Source organism: Plectropomus leopardus, chromosome 12 (genome assembly GCF_026936395.1).
Source record: "Plectropomus leopardus strain MGB_pleo_1.0 chromosome 12, ASM2693639v1, whole genome shotgun sequence".
NCBI lineage: Eukaryota > Metazoa > Chordata > Actinopteri > Perciformes > Serranidae > Plectropomus > Plectropomus leopardus.
This window is the reverse complement of record NC_142187.1, coordinates 36,305,001-36,319,539: the sequence shown is the minus strand read 5'-3', so window position 1 is coordinate 36,319,539 and position 14,539 is coordinate 36,305,001. Positions and strand designations below refer to the sequence as shown.

General features: G+C 42.0%; 2 gene segments (V, D, J or C); both read right to left on the bottom strand.

Moving 5' to 3' along the window:
* Window positions 1-836: 836 nt before the first annotated feature.
* Window positions 837-1,381, bottom strand: LOC148188158 (T cell receptor alpha variable 38-1-like). The segment is given in 2 exon segments: window positions 837-1,216; window positions 1,339-1,381. Coding segments are annotated over 2 exon segments (423 nt in total).
* A 2,005-nt stretch (window positions 1,382-3,386) lies between these two features.
* Window positions 3,387-9,601, bottom strand: LOC148188157 (T cell receptor alpha variable 38-1-like). The segment is given in 3 exon segments: window positions 3,387-3,681; window positions 9,153-9,264; window positions 9,387-9,601. Coding segments are annotated over 3 exon segments (450 nt in total).
* Between the last annotated feature and the right edge of the window lie 4,938 nt (window positions 9,602-14,539).

Sequence of the window (14,539 nt, the reverse complement as noted above, 5' to 3'; positions counted from 1 at the left end):
TCCTCGCTCTTATTCACCGCCCGATAGAGTCCCCATTTTTTACTGAAATCGTCTCGGCTAAAAACAACCTCGCCGTCTCTTTCGGGACACATTGTCTCCCTCATCGGAGCACCTGCAGTTTAATTTCATTCCTGACACGTCATGATCCCCCTAAGTGTAAGGCACGTTACGAGATGAATTTTTCGCTGCTCCTGTTGGCTTCTCTGCCATCTTGTCTGCAGGGGAGTCGAGGGTTAATTCTTGTGGGCGCAGCTCTCCACGGGTCACCTGCAGTCCGGTTTTGCTCCATCTGCCGCGTGGCGTCATTGTTTCTTGATCTTTGTGCTTCTAGTGTGAGTCTGTAACCAGGCTGTGTAGTTCAGTGGTTTCATTTTGCTCAGTTTAAATTGTGTTGATCGTCGTTATTTACTAATGTTTTGATGCTGCAGCCTAAGAAGAAACATGATACTGTTTGTAGTCCAGTTATCAACGGCAGGGATCAAAGATATGAGGCTGCGATTTAGTTATTAAAAGTACATTCATACTCATAACTACATTATGTATGTATCTGACATGCAGGGCCTGTTAGCGGGAGAACTCGATCTGTCGCGTGCAACATACCGTTGCTTCGTCAAACGACGACGCATATATTTTCATCAACTTCTGAATTCACTGCAGCACGTCTGATGAAATGTCCAGAATCGTCCGGAGCAGCAGTGATCAGAGCGGACGACCAACTGACGGAGATCTCACTCTACTGAGAGCACTTTAATGATCTCTGTTGTTTTTATCACCACCATAAAGAATCCAGATTTCATCATCACGACCTGCTGAAGTGTCACAGCGAGCGACTCCCTCTAGTGAATGTTGTGGAGTATTGTGTTGTCTTTGCTCATCATGTTTTTGTACACAGTTTTGGTGTTTCCTGTCACTGTGGGCTGCAGAGCACAGTAGTACACAGCAGAGTCAGACAGCTGAAGCTTCTGGATCTTCAGAGGAACTGATGTCTTGTTGATTGAAGCATCAAATCTGTCTTTCTGAAACTCTGGAGCGTTGTCTCCTGTTTTTAAGTATCGCTTCAGCATGTACTTCGGGTACTGATTTGCTTCTTGTTTGTACCAGAACAAAGCTGGACCTGGGTCAGTGGTCTCAAAAGTACAGCTCAGTGTGAGTGTCTGTCCTTCAGTAGCGATGACATCTCCTGTTGGCTGCATCACTCTGTCTTCTCCTTTACACTCTGAGGAAGAAGAGAAGATGCAGAGGAAGAGATGAATCAATAAAGGTGATTGATTAAAGGAGAACCATCAGCAGGTTTAGAGTTTCCTAGACAGAGTAAAGATGTAGTAGTTTGTATGTTACCAAAGAAAAGAGCAGCAAGAATAATCCACAGCCAATGCTCCATCTCTACAACAAGGTTTAAATCAGCAGGAGAAAGTAGCTGATGTTCAACATTCAGTCTGAGAATTGTTCTCTTCACAGCAGCACTTATTATTGACTGAATGGTTGAACACAGTGCAGAAGTAGTGCACCGCCTACTTGATAATGTCGCCCTCTAGTGGAGGTCAAAGGTTGAGTACGACAGTGTGGAAAAAAGTGTGTCAGCTTGTGTTTTTGTACAGAGACTGTGGGTTTGCTGTCACTGTGGGCTGCAGAGCACAGTAGTACACAGCAGAGTCTGTCACTGCAGCAGAGGAGATGCTCATGTTGATTTCTTTGTTCTTCACTTTAATCGTCAGTCTGGAGATTTGAGAGTTTAGTATTCCTCCTGATCCTGAATGAGAGATGATGAACTCTGGTGGTTTTCCTGGATATTGCCGATACCAGAAGAAATAATCAGTGTTAGCAGCAGCTTTGTAGTATGTGTAGGACAGAGTAACAGTGCTGCCTTCTAAACTGGACTCTTCATTGTTGACTGGAGTGAGTTCATCACAGCTGACACCTGAAGGAAGAGAAAACTCTGTTATTTCATGTTTCAATCAATGATTCACATTCAGGTGTTATTGGCATGAAACTTTTTCAGACTGTATAATTGAACGTACCTGTTAGTATGGACAGAAACAGCAGAGTAAACCCACAGTGCTGCAGTGACAGCATGTTGAATAAAGGTGATGTTGATGGTTTGTGTATTGAACTCTGTTGAATATAGAAGTTCCTCTCTCTTCTATAGTTCAGGAACAGCTTAGCTCCTCCCTGAGTCTCTCCGTCTCCTCTCACATCTGTATTTTCACTTCTCTCTGTTACACTATATCCTGGTTATTAGACTGGAAGCAGCATTTTGTAGCAGTTAGAGGTGGAAAGTTTATTTGTCTTCCTCTGGAGTTTCCATTATCACTTTATTTTAGAAAGTCTGAAATGCCATTACTGAAATGCAATAAGCCCACTGTCAGTTTTTGGATATTAATTATATATATAAACACATATTGCCAGCAAATGAGTGAAAAGTGATGTGCTGTTTGACCATAATGTCATTCGAAGGCAACATGTAAAATGAGAGGACCTAAGATTGATCCCTGTGGTGCACCACGAGAAATCGCATCCCAATAAAACAACATCGCAGCTTTGTTTAACCCTCTGGTATCACAATGGACTTTTTTGTCCAAATGGGTCATTTTTCACGTTTGTTTTCACAATTATTTTGGCTGTGTTCGTACATATGACATGATTTTTTGTAAGAAGTTTTTTTTCTTGATAAATTTTGAAATTCCAATTGTAATGGGTCTATAATACACTGTATAGAAATTTACTACCCTTTAAGGCCATTAAGGACAAAAAAATGTCCACTTCCAAAAACTTTCATAAAAGAATAATATATATAAATATTTTTTCCCCAGTTTTTTATCTTAAATCTCTCAATCAACCTCAGTCCTAATCACAAATACCAAATAATTATACATTTTAGGGGTTTTAACCCCTTTAAATGACAGTCTGATTACATGATGTCACTCCTTTTCATAAAAAATACAAAAAAAAAAAAAAAGTTATTTTCAATATAATAAATAAGGAGAGGCTGTTTTTTCTTTTAATCACGGTCTGGGATATGTCAAAGATTAGCAACAACATTGATTTTGATGCATTTTTAGTTTTTTGTGCAGAGTCAGATTGATAATTAAAAACCTGGTAATCCATTTAGGACAAAAATGTCATTTTCCACAAACTGCTGTCAAAATATAACATATAATATTTTTTTCCCAAAATTTTTGGAGTAAATTTTTCAATCAACTTCAGTCCTGATCAAAACTGCCAAACATTCAATTACTTTCAGGATTTTAACCCTTTTGATGCCAGTTTGTTTACATGAGGTTACTGTTTTCTAAGAAAACTTTTGGTCTCTGTCTGTCCGATCTGACCTCAGTACTTTTAGGATCTGTTGTTTGAATCTCTGAACGTTATGTAGCGAGCGACTCCCTCTAGTGGATGATGTGGAGTATTGTGTTGTCTTTGCTCATCATGTTTTTGTACACAGTTTTGGTGTTTCCTGTCACTGTGGGCTGCAGAGCACAGTAGTACACAGCAGAGTCAGACAGCTGAAGCTTCTGGATCTTCAGAGGAGCTGATCTGAAGGTGGAGTTCAGTGTGGATGAAAATCTCTCTCTGGACTCGTCTGGTGTGTTCCCTTCGTCCAGTTTATAGCGGCTCAGGATGAATTTGGGGCTGTTGTTTCCATCCTGTTTGTACCAGAGGAGATTTATATTTGTTGAAGTGCTGTTGTAGTGACAGCCGAGTGTTCCTGCCTCTCCCTCAGCAGCAGTCACATCTCCGTCTGGTTGCAGCACGTTGTCTTTCTGTGCTCTGCACTCTGTCAAACAGTAACAAACAGTATCAGTGTGCTGTGAAAGAGTCATGTCGGTGTGGGATTGATATCACAGAAACTGAGATGTGTTCATACCAAAGCTCACAGCAGCCAGCAGCACTGAGATGAACAGAGGAGTCATATCTGCAGCGCTGAGTAACTCTGAGCCACAGCGAGTGTAAAGAAGGCCGTGATCTCTGTGTTTAGTCTTCATCGACACTGAGGCGCTGGATTAGAGGGAGGAACCTGATCCCAGTGATACGACTCATTCGCAGCCCTGCGTTCTTCCCACTACTGACGACTGTACACCGAACACAGCCTGAGCCTCTCTCCTTTCCTTGTTTAACATGTCTCATATGTCGTCATTAAGTGGAAATTTAAGGGGACGCGTTTCCTGTTTTACAGCTGCTGCAGCTTCATGTTGTTCCTGAACATATACAAGCTGCTAATTGTTCTTGGCTGCTACGGCCACTGTACTGTTTCTCCTCAGAGACTGTGAGAGTAAAGTGAGAGTGAATATTCGAGCACGTCAGCTTTTCTGCTCTTTGCAGTATGTTTTTTTTCTCTGGAGTATAAATTGACAGGTTTGTATCTTTTGGTCAAATTCAGAGATGTTGTGGAAGCGTCTGTCTTTTTCTTTAATCAGATAATTCTTAATTTGGTAAAAACTTTAGTGGTTAAAACAGTGAGGTTTTGTGGATTTTAAATATAAATATCTTTCAATTCCGTGGTTTTACTGCTTGGTGTTTCAGTGTGTATTTGAGGTGTGGCTCAGGATTTTTCAGAGGATAATGAACAGTGGAAGGAGCTGGCCAGTTGTCATTCTGACATCATGAAATACCACGGCTTTTGCAGTACTTGTGGTGTAAGATGGCGACCCCAAAAGCCACCTGTGTTGGTCGCTCGATACGCTGCTGGAGAGCATGAGGTTGAAACGCTGCCCGGTAAAGACGTAAAATAAGGAGCATGACGGTCCCTATAGGGCGGGCGGGACGGGCGGTGGATGGATCCAGCAAACATTCAGACGGGAATTAATCGCCGCCGTTTAATTCCCGTCTGAATGTAGTGTTTTTTTTCGGTACCCTGTACCCTTTGCCTCCTTCCCCTGATCCCAACCATCCGTACCAGCATTCGTCTTTGTTGATGTCTCAGCGTCGGCTGCCGCGTGCTGTCGTTGTCCAAATGAGGCCATGTGCTGCGTCTTCACACCATGTGTACTTGTTGACATCATGGTAGCGGCATCCCCAGACACCAGCAGCAGACGCAGAAAGACACCTAGAGTGTAATATGCAGTCGCAGAGTCCACTGTAAAAAGGCAACATGCGACGAGTTGGGATGAGAGCGTGTTGAAGGAGCTCACTGTGACCACATTACCTGCAGAGAACAACAGAGGCTGTAGTTGCTGCGGCAGAGTCTATGTTTCTGTTGTCACGTGTTTGCGTTTGAGCCGCGATGAAGTCGGTTTGTGACTGATGTGAATTTGCCGCTCATGTGGATCCTCCCACAGTGTTTGATTAGCAGCTGTAACCACAGTGACTCTGATCCAACAGGAACCATCAGAATCCATCTGATATGACGCTGTGGTTTGAATACCACTTCCCTCCTCTTTGAAGAGGAGTCAGATATCTGTGTTGAGCTTTTTGTACAGCCTCTCCTACACTTTGTATCACTGTGTTTCTAGAGCACAGTAGTACAGAGCAGAGTCTGCCAGGGTTAGTGTGCTTATGGTCAGCTCTGTTGAGTCCGCCGTTGTCTCGGATCCATATTTGACCTCATCAGGAATATGTTGACCTGTGTACCCTTTTGCTGCTTTCCAGAGTATAAACTGAGGCGCCTGAAGGTCAGAGTGATGTTTGTACCAATGAAGGTAAACACCGTCTGCAGTTGTCTCATATTCACATCTGAGTCTGACAGATTCTCCTTCTCTTCCACTGACTTCTCGTCCTACAGGAGAGATTTTGTCTCCAGCTGTTAGTCCTGGAAAAAGCAGAGAAAATGAATCCATTAGACTGACATTGTTGATGAGGCTGAGAGGAGAAGACAGTGGAAAATGTCACCTGTACAGTGTTACTCTGTGGACAGAAACAGCTCAACACATGAGAGATTTCTGCTGTCAACTCCAATTTCTATAAATCTTTAGAAAATGATCAAAGATGTAGTAGTTTGTATGTTACCAAAGAAAAGAGCAGCAAGAATAATCCACAGCCAATGCTCCATCTCTACAACAAGGTTTAAATCAGCAGGAGAAAGTAGCTGATGTTCAACATTCAGTCTGAGAATTGTTCTCTTCACAGCAGCACTTATTATTGACTGAATGGTTGAACACAGTGCAGAAGTAGTGCACCGCCTACTTGATAATGTCGCCCTCTAGTGGAGGTCAAAGGTTGAGTACGACAGTGTGGAAAAAAGTGTGTCAGCTTGTGTTTTTGTACAGAGACTGTGGGTTTCCTGTCACTGTGGGCCTCACAGCACAGTAGTACACAGCAGAGTCTGTCACTGCAGCAGAGGAGATGCTCATGTTGATTTCTTTGTTCTCCACTTTAATCGTCAGTCTGGAAATTCGAGAATTTATTATTCCTCCTGATCCATAATGAGACATGATGAACTCTGGTGGTTTTCCTGGATATTGTCGATACCAGTAAAATTCATCACTACCAGTAGCTTGTTTGTGGTATGTGTAGGACAGAGTAACAGTGCTGCCTTCTAAACTGGACTCTTCATTGTTGACTGGAGTGAGTTCATCACAGCTGACACCTGAAGGAAGAGAAAACTCTGTTATTTCATGTTTCAATCAATGATTCACATTCAGGTGTTATTGGCATGAAACTTTTTCAGACTGTATAATTGAACGTACCTGTTAGTATGGACAGAAACAGCAGAGTAAACCCACAGTGCTGCAGTGACAGCATGTTGAATAAAGGTGATGTTGATGGTTTGTGTATTGAACTCTGTTGAATATAGAAGTTCCTCTCTCTTCTATAGTTCAGGAACAGCTTAGCTCCTCCCTGAGTCTCTCCGTCTCCTCTCACATCTGTATTTTCACTTCTCTCTGTTACTCTATATCCTGGTTATTAGACTGGAAGCAGCATTTTGTAGCAGCTGGAGGTGGGAAAGGTTTCTTTTGTTTTGTCTTCTGGTGATTACATTGTCAATCTTAGAAAGGTCTGGTGACACCAGTAGGCCTACTTTGTAGGTTATGAACAAGTTGTCAGAGTTACTGGGCTTTAACTGAATATATATATCTCAGATTATCAACATTTGAAAATGATAATCTGAACATAATTTGATCTAAGGGCAATAGGTGAATTAAAAAATGAGAGGACCTATGACTGAACCCTGTGGTACACCCAAAGAAATCAGAGCTTGATAGAACAACAGAAACTTTTTCCATGAAGATAAAAACATATTCAATACCTGAGTGTGATGCAAACAAATGTATTAATATAGCCATTTGATTTGTCAATGATAGAGCTACATACAACAGTAGATAAAACGACAGTGTTACATTTCATGATCTTTTTTTCAAGATACTACATTAATAACAAAACCTGTAGGTTTTATTTTAGAAATAGTTTCGCACATTGAAAGTTATGCATATGTGGGAGAGTTTTTCTCAGAAATAACTGACATAAAAATGGAATTTGAGCTCTTAAAATTAGGAAGACTTGACATTACACTTAATTATGATAGGGTATCGCTCATATAAATATATCGCAACACCTCATCATCATCAGTGACCTTTATGTATGACAACACGCTCCATCTGTCTGTTTTTTCTTTGGTGCTTCAGTTTCTGTTGTTTTTATTCCCACAACAAAACTCCTCACAGTATCATCACAAGCTGCTGAAGTGTAACAGTGAGTGACTCGCTGTAGTGGAGCCAAAGGTTTTTGTACAGAGTTGACTTGTTTCCTGTCACTGTGGGCTGCAGAGCACAGTAGTACACAGCAGAGTCTGTCACTGCAGCGGAGTTGATCTCCAGATCAACACGTGTCTCTGCTTTGTTAATGTGAGCGGAGAAATCAGAAAGAGTTGGATAAATAGATCCTCCCTCTGTGATGTAGAGCAGGAACTCTGGTCTGGATCTCTGGTACTGTCGGTACCACTGGATACTGTCGATAGCACCGTCATATTTACAGGTCAGGGTGATGTTTCTGCCCTCTGCAACATGTTCTTCTGTCCTTTTTGGCTTTATGCTGTTCATGTAACCCAGGGCTGCGAAATGAGTATAATTCATGTCAGTCAGAGATTCAACCATCAGGAGACTTCTGACATCAAACATGACCAAATGTCTTTTTCTGTGGTAGAAACTGTGCCCTCCACAGATAAAGCTGTAGTAGTGAAATATGTGGTTAATCCAGCAGGTTACTGAGACTCTGATCTGTGCTGTCACACTCACCTACAAAGTGAAAGAAAAGTAAAAAGAGGTAAAGCAACATGTCTTTGGAGTTGTTAAAGCCAAACCGACAGCAGATGAGCAATGTTCTTCCACTGCAGGAGAATGAAAAACTAACCAGCCTCTCTGCTGCACAGCCCTTCTCCTCAACATCAAGCTGACTGAGCTGTTAGTTCCTCCAACGTGTCTGCTCCGGAGACAGAAATAATCTCATTGGTTGAGTGAAACATCAGTGGGCGGGGCCAGAGATAAACCTGTTGATGGTTTTGAAGCATCAACATTCGAGACACAGAAATGATTTCGGTCTAGAAGACGTGTTATTGTGGGAAACTGACGAAACTAAAATGTACTTTGTCACCTTATTGTTTAAAATTATTACCGAGATTTTTGGAACAGCGAGTTGATTTGTCAAACACTGATAACTTTTTCAGCTACAGAGACCAAAATCCACCAGACAGCAGAAAGAGAAGTCTTTAAACTAAAGTTTGCAGGGTGGGGGAGCCCCCAAAAACACTGACACATGAAGTCTGGCCCTGTTGAGGATGGTTATGTTGTCATCTTCCTCTGGATCAAACCTTCAGCTGGGAACCAGTTTGGGTTTTAAGGATCAAACAGCAGTACAGAGAAAGGACACGTCTGGTGGATTCCTCTGATGCTGGCTGAGGTGTTTGAGCATTTGTTGTGTTTTCGTCTTAAAGTCTAACAGCGAGCGACTCCCTCTAGTGGATGATGTGGAGTATTGTGTTGTCTTTGCTCATCATGTTTTTGTACACAGTTTTGGTGTTTCCTGTCACTGTGGGCTGCAGAGCACAGTAGTACACAGCAGAGTCAGACAGCTGAAGCTTCTGGATCTTCAGAGGAGCTGATGTCTTGTTGATTGAAGCATCAAATCTGTCTTTCTGAAACTCTGGAGCGTTGTCTCCTGTTTTTAAGTATCGCTTCAGCATGTACTTCGGGTACTGATTTGCTTCTTGTTTGTACCACAACAAAGTTGGACCTGTACTACTGGTCTCAAAAGTACAGCTCAGTGTGAGCGTCTGTCCTTCAGTAGCGATGACATCTCCTGTTGGCTGCATCACTCTGTCTTCTCCTTTACACTCTGAGGAAGAAGAGAAGATGCAGAGGAAGAGATGAATCAATAAAGGTGATTGATTAAAGGAGAACCATCAGCAGGTTTAGAGTTTCCTAGACAGAGTAAAGATGTAGTAGTTTGTATGTTACCAAAGAAAAGAGCAGCAAGAATAATCCACAGCCAATGCTCCATCTCTACAACAAGGTTTAAATCAGCAGGAGAAAGTAGCTGATGTTCAACATTCAGTCTGAGAATTGTTCTCTTCACAGCAGCACTTATTATTGACTGAATGGTTGAACACAGTGCAGAAGTAGTGCACCGCCTACTTGATAATGTCGCCCTCTAGTGGAGGTCAAAGGTTGAGTACGACAGTGTGGAAAAAAGTGTGTCAGCTTGTGTTTTTGTACAGAGACTGTGGGTTTGCTGTCACTGTGGGCCTCACAGCACAGTAGTACACAGCAGAGTCTGTCACTGCAGCAGAGGAGATGCTCATGTTGATTTCTTTGTTCTCCACTTTAATCGTCAGTCTGGAGATTCGAGAAATTATTATTCCTCCTGATCCTGAATGAGAGATGATGAACTCTGGTGGTTTTCCTGGATATTGTCGATACCAGTAAAATTCATCACTACCAGTAGCTTGTTTGTAGTATGTGTAGGACAGAGTAACAGTGCTGCCTTCTAAACTGGACTCTTCATTGTTGACTGGAGTGAGTTCATCACAGCTGACACCTGAAGGAAGAGAAAACTCTGTTATTTCATGTTTCAATCAATGATTCACATTCAGGTGTTATTGGCATGAAACTTTTTCAGACTGTATAATTGAACGTACCTGTTAGTATGGACAGAAACAGCAGAGTAAACCCACAGTGCTGCAGTGACAGCATGTTGAATAAAGGTGATGTTGATGGTTTGTGTATTGAACTCTGTTGAATATAGAAGTTCCTCTCTCTTCTATAGTTCAGGAACAGCTTAGCTCCTCCCTGAGTCTCTCCGTCTCCTCTCACATCTGTATTTTCACTTCTCTCTGTTACTCTATATCCTGGTTATTAGACTGGTAGCAGCATTTTGTAGCAGTTAGAGGTGGGAAGTTTATTTGTCTTCCTCTGGAGTTTCTAGTATCACTTTATTTTACAAAGGTCTGGACATCAGTACTTTTATTAAAGCAGCTGCCATTGTTACTGTATTAGAATCACATACTGTCAGCTAAACACTGAATGCTGTAATTAAACATAATTTTGTCCAAACGTAAAATTTAAATAGACAATCAGAGGACCTACGATTAAACCCTGTGGCACACCACAAGAATTCACATCCTTAAAGATCAACAGAGAAACTTGTTTTGTAAAGATCAGAACAAAATTGTATTGCAACAAGATTATTTTATTCACATTGAAGTATTTGTCGATAGTTGAATTTAATTTGACAGTAAGTATAGTTACACAGTTTATTTGTTTATTGGTTTAAACGGATAAGCATTAGTTGCTACCAGGGCAGCAACTAATCTTCTTGGGGTCCCACCATAAGACAGCTACATACAAGCTCACGTTCAAGAGACAGCAGGTAGTTCAGTCATTATTAGTGTGTCTCCCCCATAACCCAAATCCCCTGACCTACCCATAACCCTGTATCACCCCTTCCTGAAGAAACACCATCCGTTTGGTGAAATATTTGATGGCAACAATAACAAGTAACAGATTCAGAATGAATCAGAATGAAACTGGACTGAAAGGGAACTCTGTTTCGATCAGGTAGGATGTCACTCAGGCACAGAAAGCAAGAGAAAATAGAAAGATATAAACCAAACAGCAGCAACTAAATACAAAACAACATATCACATAGAAGGACTGTACCAGGTATAAGCTGCCATGTGCCATAAGACAGTCCAACCTCATTATGCAGAGCTATCCTCGACTATCACTCCTTTTTTGAAGTCCTTTTTAAAGCTTGTTTTACTGTTAGATTTTTTTTAGGAAACCTGGCAGCTTATTCCACTGAGTAATAGCACTGTACAAAACTGTTTTCTGCATAGCTTGTTCTAGGAGCTGGAAATGCAATATTAACATTCATGACCTTTGTAGTTACATGATATCTGTTATTGACATATGGCGTCTTTGAGTAGAAACTTTTCGGCGTTGCCATAGTGTATATATAACGGAAAAAGACAACGACATTACTTGATAGTCTCTCCTCAACTTTTAGTCAAGAAAGAGCACGATGCATGCCTGCCATCGATGCTCGCCCTGGATGAACAGTGCAGAGCCAGATGTGCAGCTGTGTTCTGCATCAGTTGGAGCTCGTGCAGGTCTTTCCCTGGTGCACTAGACCAGATAACAGAGCAATAATCCAGATGAGGCAGAACTAATGATTGTATGACCTGTCTGACTGAATGATCAGCCATGAAACAGGCAAATCTCCTAATGGTGGAAACAGCCATTCCCATTTTACTTACAATCCTGTTCATGTGATGAGACCAGTTCAACTGTTCATCAACAGTGACACCCAGAAGCTGGACCTCATGAACCTGCTCCAAAGCTAAACCTGTCACGCTCAGAGACAGAGCCAGCTCATTTCTTAATGCACAATTTGAACCCAAAGTTATGCACTTTGTATTAGCTGTAGGACCAGCTTCTTGTTATCTACCCAGTTAGATGCACATTGCAGTTTGCTTTGGAGTGTTTTTTTTTTTTTTAATTAATAGGATCAGGCTATGAACTGACTGGTACATTTGCGACTCATCAGCGTGTGGATCCTCCCACAGTGTTTGATTAGCAGCTGTAACCACAGTGACTCTGATCCAACAGGAACCATCAGAATCCATCTGATATGACGCTGTGGTTTGAATACCACTTCCCTCCTCTTTGAAGAGGAGTCAGATATCTGTGTTGAGCTTTTGTACAGCCTCTCCTACACTTTGTATCACTGTGTTTCTAGAGCACAGTAGTACAGAGCAGAGTCTGCCAGGGTTAGTGTGCTTATGGTCAGCTCTGTTGAGTCCGCCGTTGTCTCGGATCCATATTTGACCTCATCAGGAATATGTTGACCTGTGTCCCCTTTTGCTCCTTTCCAGAGTATAAACTGAGGCGCCTGAAGGTCAGAGTGATGTTTGTACCAATGAAGGCGAACACCGCCTGCAGTTGTCTCATATTCACATCTGAGTCTGACAGATTCTCCTTCTCTTCCACTGACTTCTCGTCCTACAGGAGAGATTTTGTCTCCAGCTGTTAGTCCTGGAAAAAGCAGAGAAAATGAATCCATTAGACTGACATTGTTGATGAGGCTGAGAGGAGAAGACAGTGGAAAATGTCACCTGTACAGTGTTACTCTGTGGACAGAAACAGCTCAACAAATGAGAGATTTCTGCTGTCAACTCCAGTTTCTATAAATCTTTAGAAAATGATCAAAGATGTAGTAGTTTGTATGTTACCAAAGAAAAGAGCAGCAAGAATAATCCACAGCCAATGCTCCATCTCTACAACAAGGTTTAAATCAGCAGGAGAAAGTAGCTGATGTTCAACATTCAGTCTGAGAATTGTTCTCTTCACAGCAGCACTTATTATTGACTGAATGGTTGAACACAGTGCAGAAGTAGTGCACCGCCTACTTGATAATGTCGCCCTCTAGTGGAGGTTAAAGGTTGAGTACGACAGTGTGGAAAAAAGTGTGTCAGCTTGTGTTTTTGTACAGAGACTGTGGGTTTGCTGTCACTGTGGGCTGCAGAGCACAGTAGTACACAGCAGAGTCTGTCACTGCAGCAGAGGAGATGCTCATGTTGATTTCTTTGTTCTCCACTTTAATCGTCAGTCTGGAAATTCGAGAGTTTAGTATTCCTCCTGATCCTAAATGAGAGATGATGAACTCTGGTGGTTTTCCTGGATATTGTCGATACCAGAAGAAATAATCAGTGTTAGCAGCAGCTTGTTTGTAGTATGTGTAGGACAGAGTAACAGTGCTGCCTTCTAAACTGGACTCTTCATTGTTGACTGGAGTGAGTTCATCACAGCTGACACCTGAAGGAAGAGAAAACTCTGTTATTTCATGTTTCAATCAATGATTCACATTCAGGTGTTATTGGCATGAAACTTTTTCAGACTGTATAATTGAACGTACCTGTTAGTATGGACAGAAACAGCAGAGTAAACCCACAGTGCTGCAGTGACAGCATGTTGAATAAAGGTGATGTTGATGGTTTGTGTATTGAACTCTGTTGAATATAGAAGTTCCTCTCTCTTCTATAGTTCAGGAACAGCTTAGCTCCTCCCTGAGTCTCTCCTTCCTGCCCGAGAGTCCGACTCACAGCGATGAGTTGGAGATTTACAGTCTGTAACGGCCGTACAGGACGCACAGGGACCTGCGTCAACCACATGAGGACCCTGAGCAGAGGCCTGCCTGTGCAAACGATCACCACGGTCCAACACAGGTCAGAAGCTGCAGCTGTCAGGTTTTTGTACAGAGACTGTGGGTTTGCTGTCACTGTGGGCCTCACAGCACAGAGCAGAGTCTGTCACTGCACATCTGCACACATCTGCATCCAGCTTTCAGGAGGTGCTTTGTCTCGTGTCAGAGACTCTACTGGTCTTAAGAGGAGGAGCTCTAGTGATTTTCCCAAACCGTCAGGGAGTCCTCCAGGCTGGCATGAATATTTTACATAGTGACCAGAAGTGGAATGACACCAACCGGGCCGTCCACGGGCTCAGAAAGACTTTTCCTCATTGATATACATCAGGAACGAGACGTCTGTAAATCTCTGGATATTTTTTTTGTGTGTCAAAACCTGTGAAACCCCTCAGTCCACCGTCTAGATTTAATTCATCCAGTTCCATAACATTTGTAAAGTCTGAGGGAGACACAAAATTCATCAACGTCACGACGCACGCTGTCCTCTGTCCTCTGCCGGACGTCACGGCGCACACTGTCCTCTGTCCTCTGCCGGACATCACGGCGCACACTGTCCTCTGCTGGATGTCACGGGTGAGAGTGACCCCCCTCCACCATAAATGAGTTTTCAGATTAAAAAAACAAAATGAAAAACACTTTATTTTTGGACACAAATGGATGAAACATTATTATTTTAACATCAGACTTGTTTTGTTTTTTTCTGATGGAAAAGTTCATCCCACATCACATGTTGAAGGACCATCGCAAATGTGAAAATCCATGTGATAATATTTGTTTTTACAGTTTCTGGTTGTAATAAATGGTGTCATTTTGGGGATTTTTAAAGAAAATAAATCGACCAAAATGTTTGAAGACAAAAAAAAAAACACCAAAGAAAATTTTGAAAAAAAGCCAATATTTTTTAAAG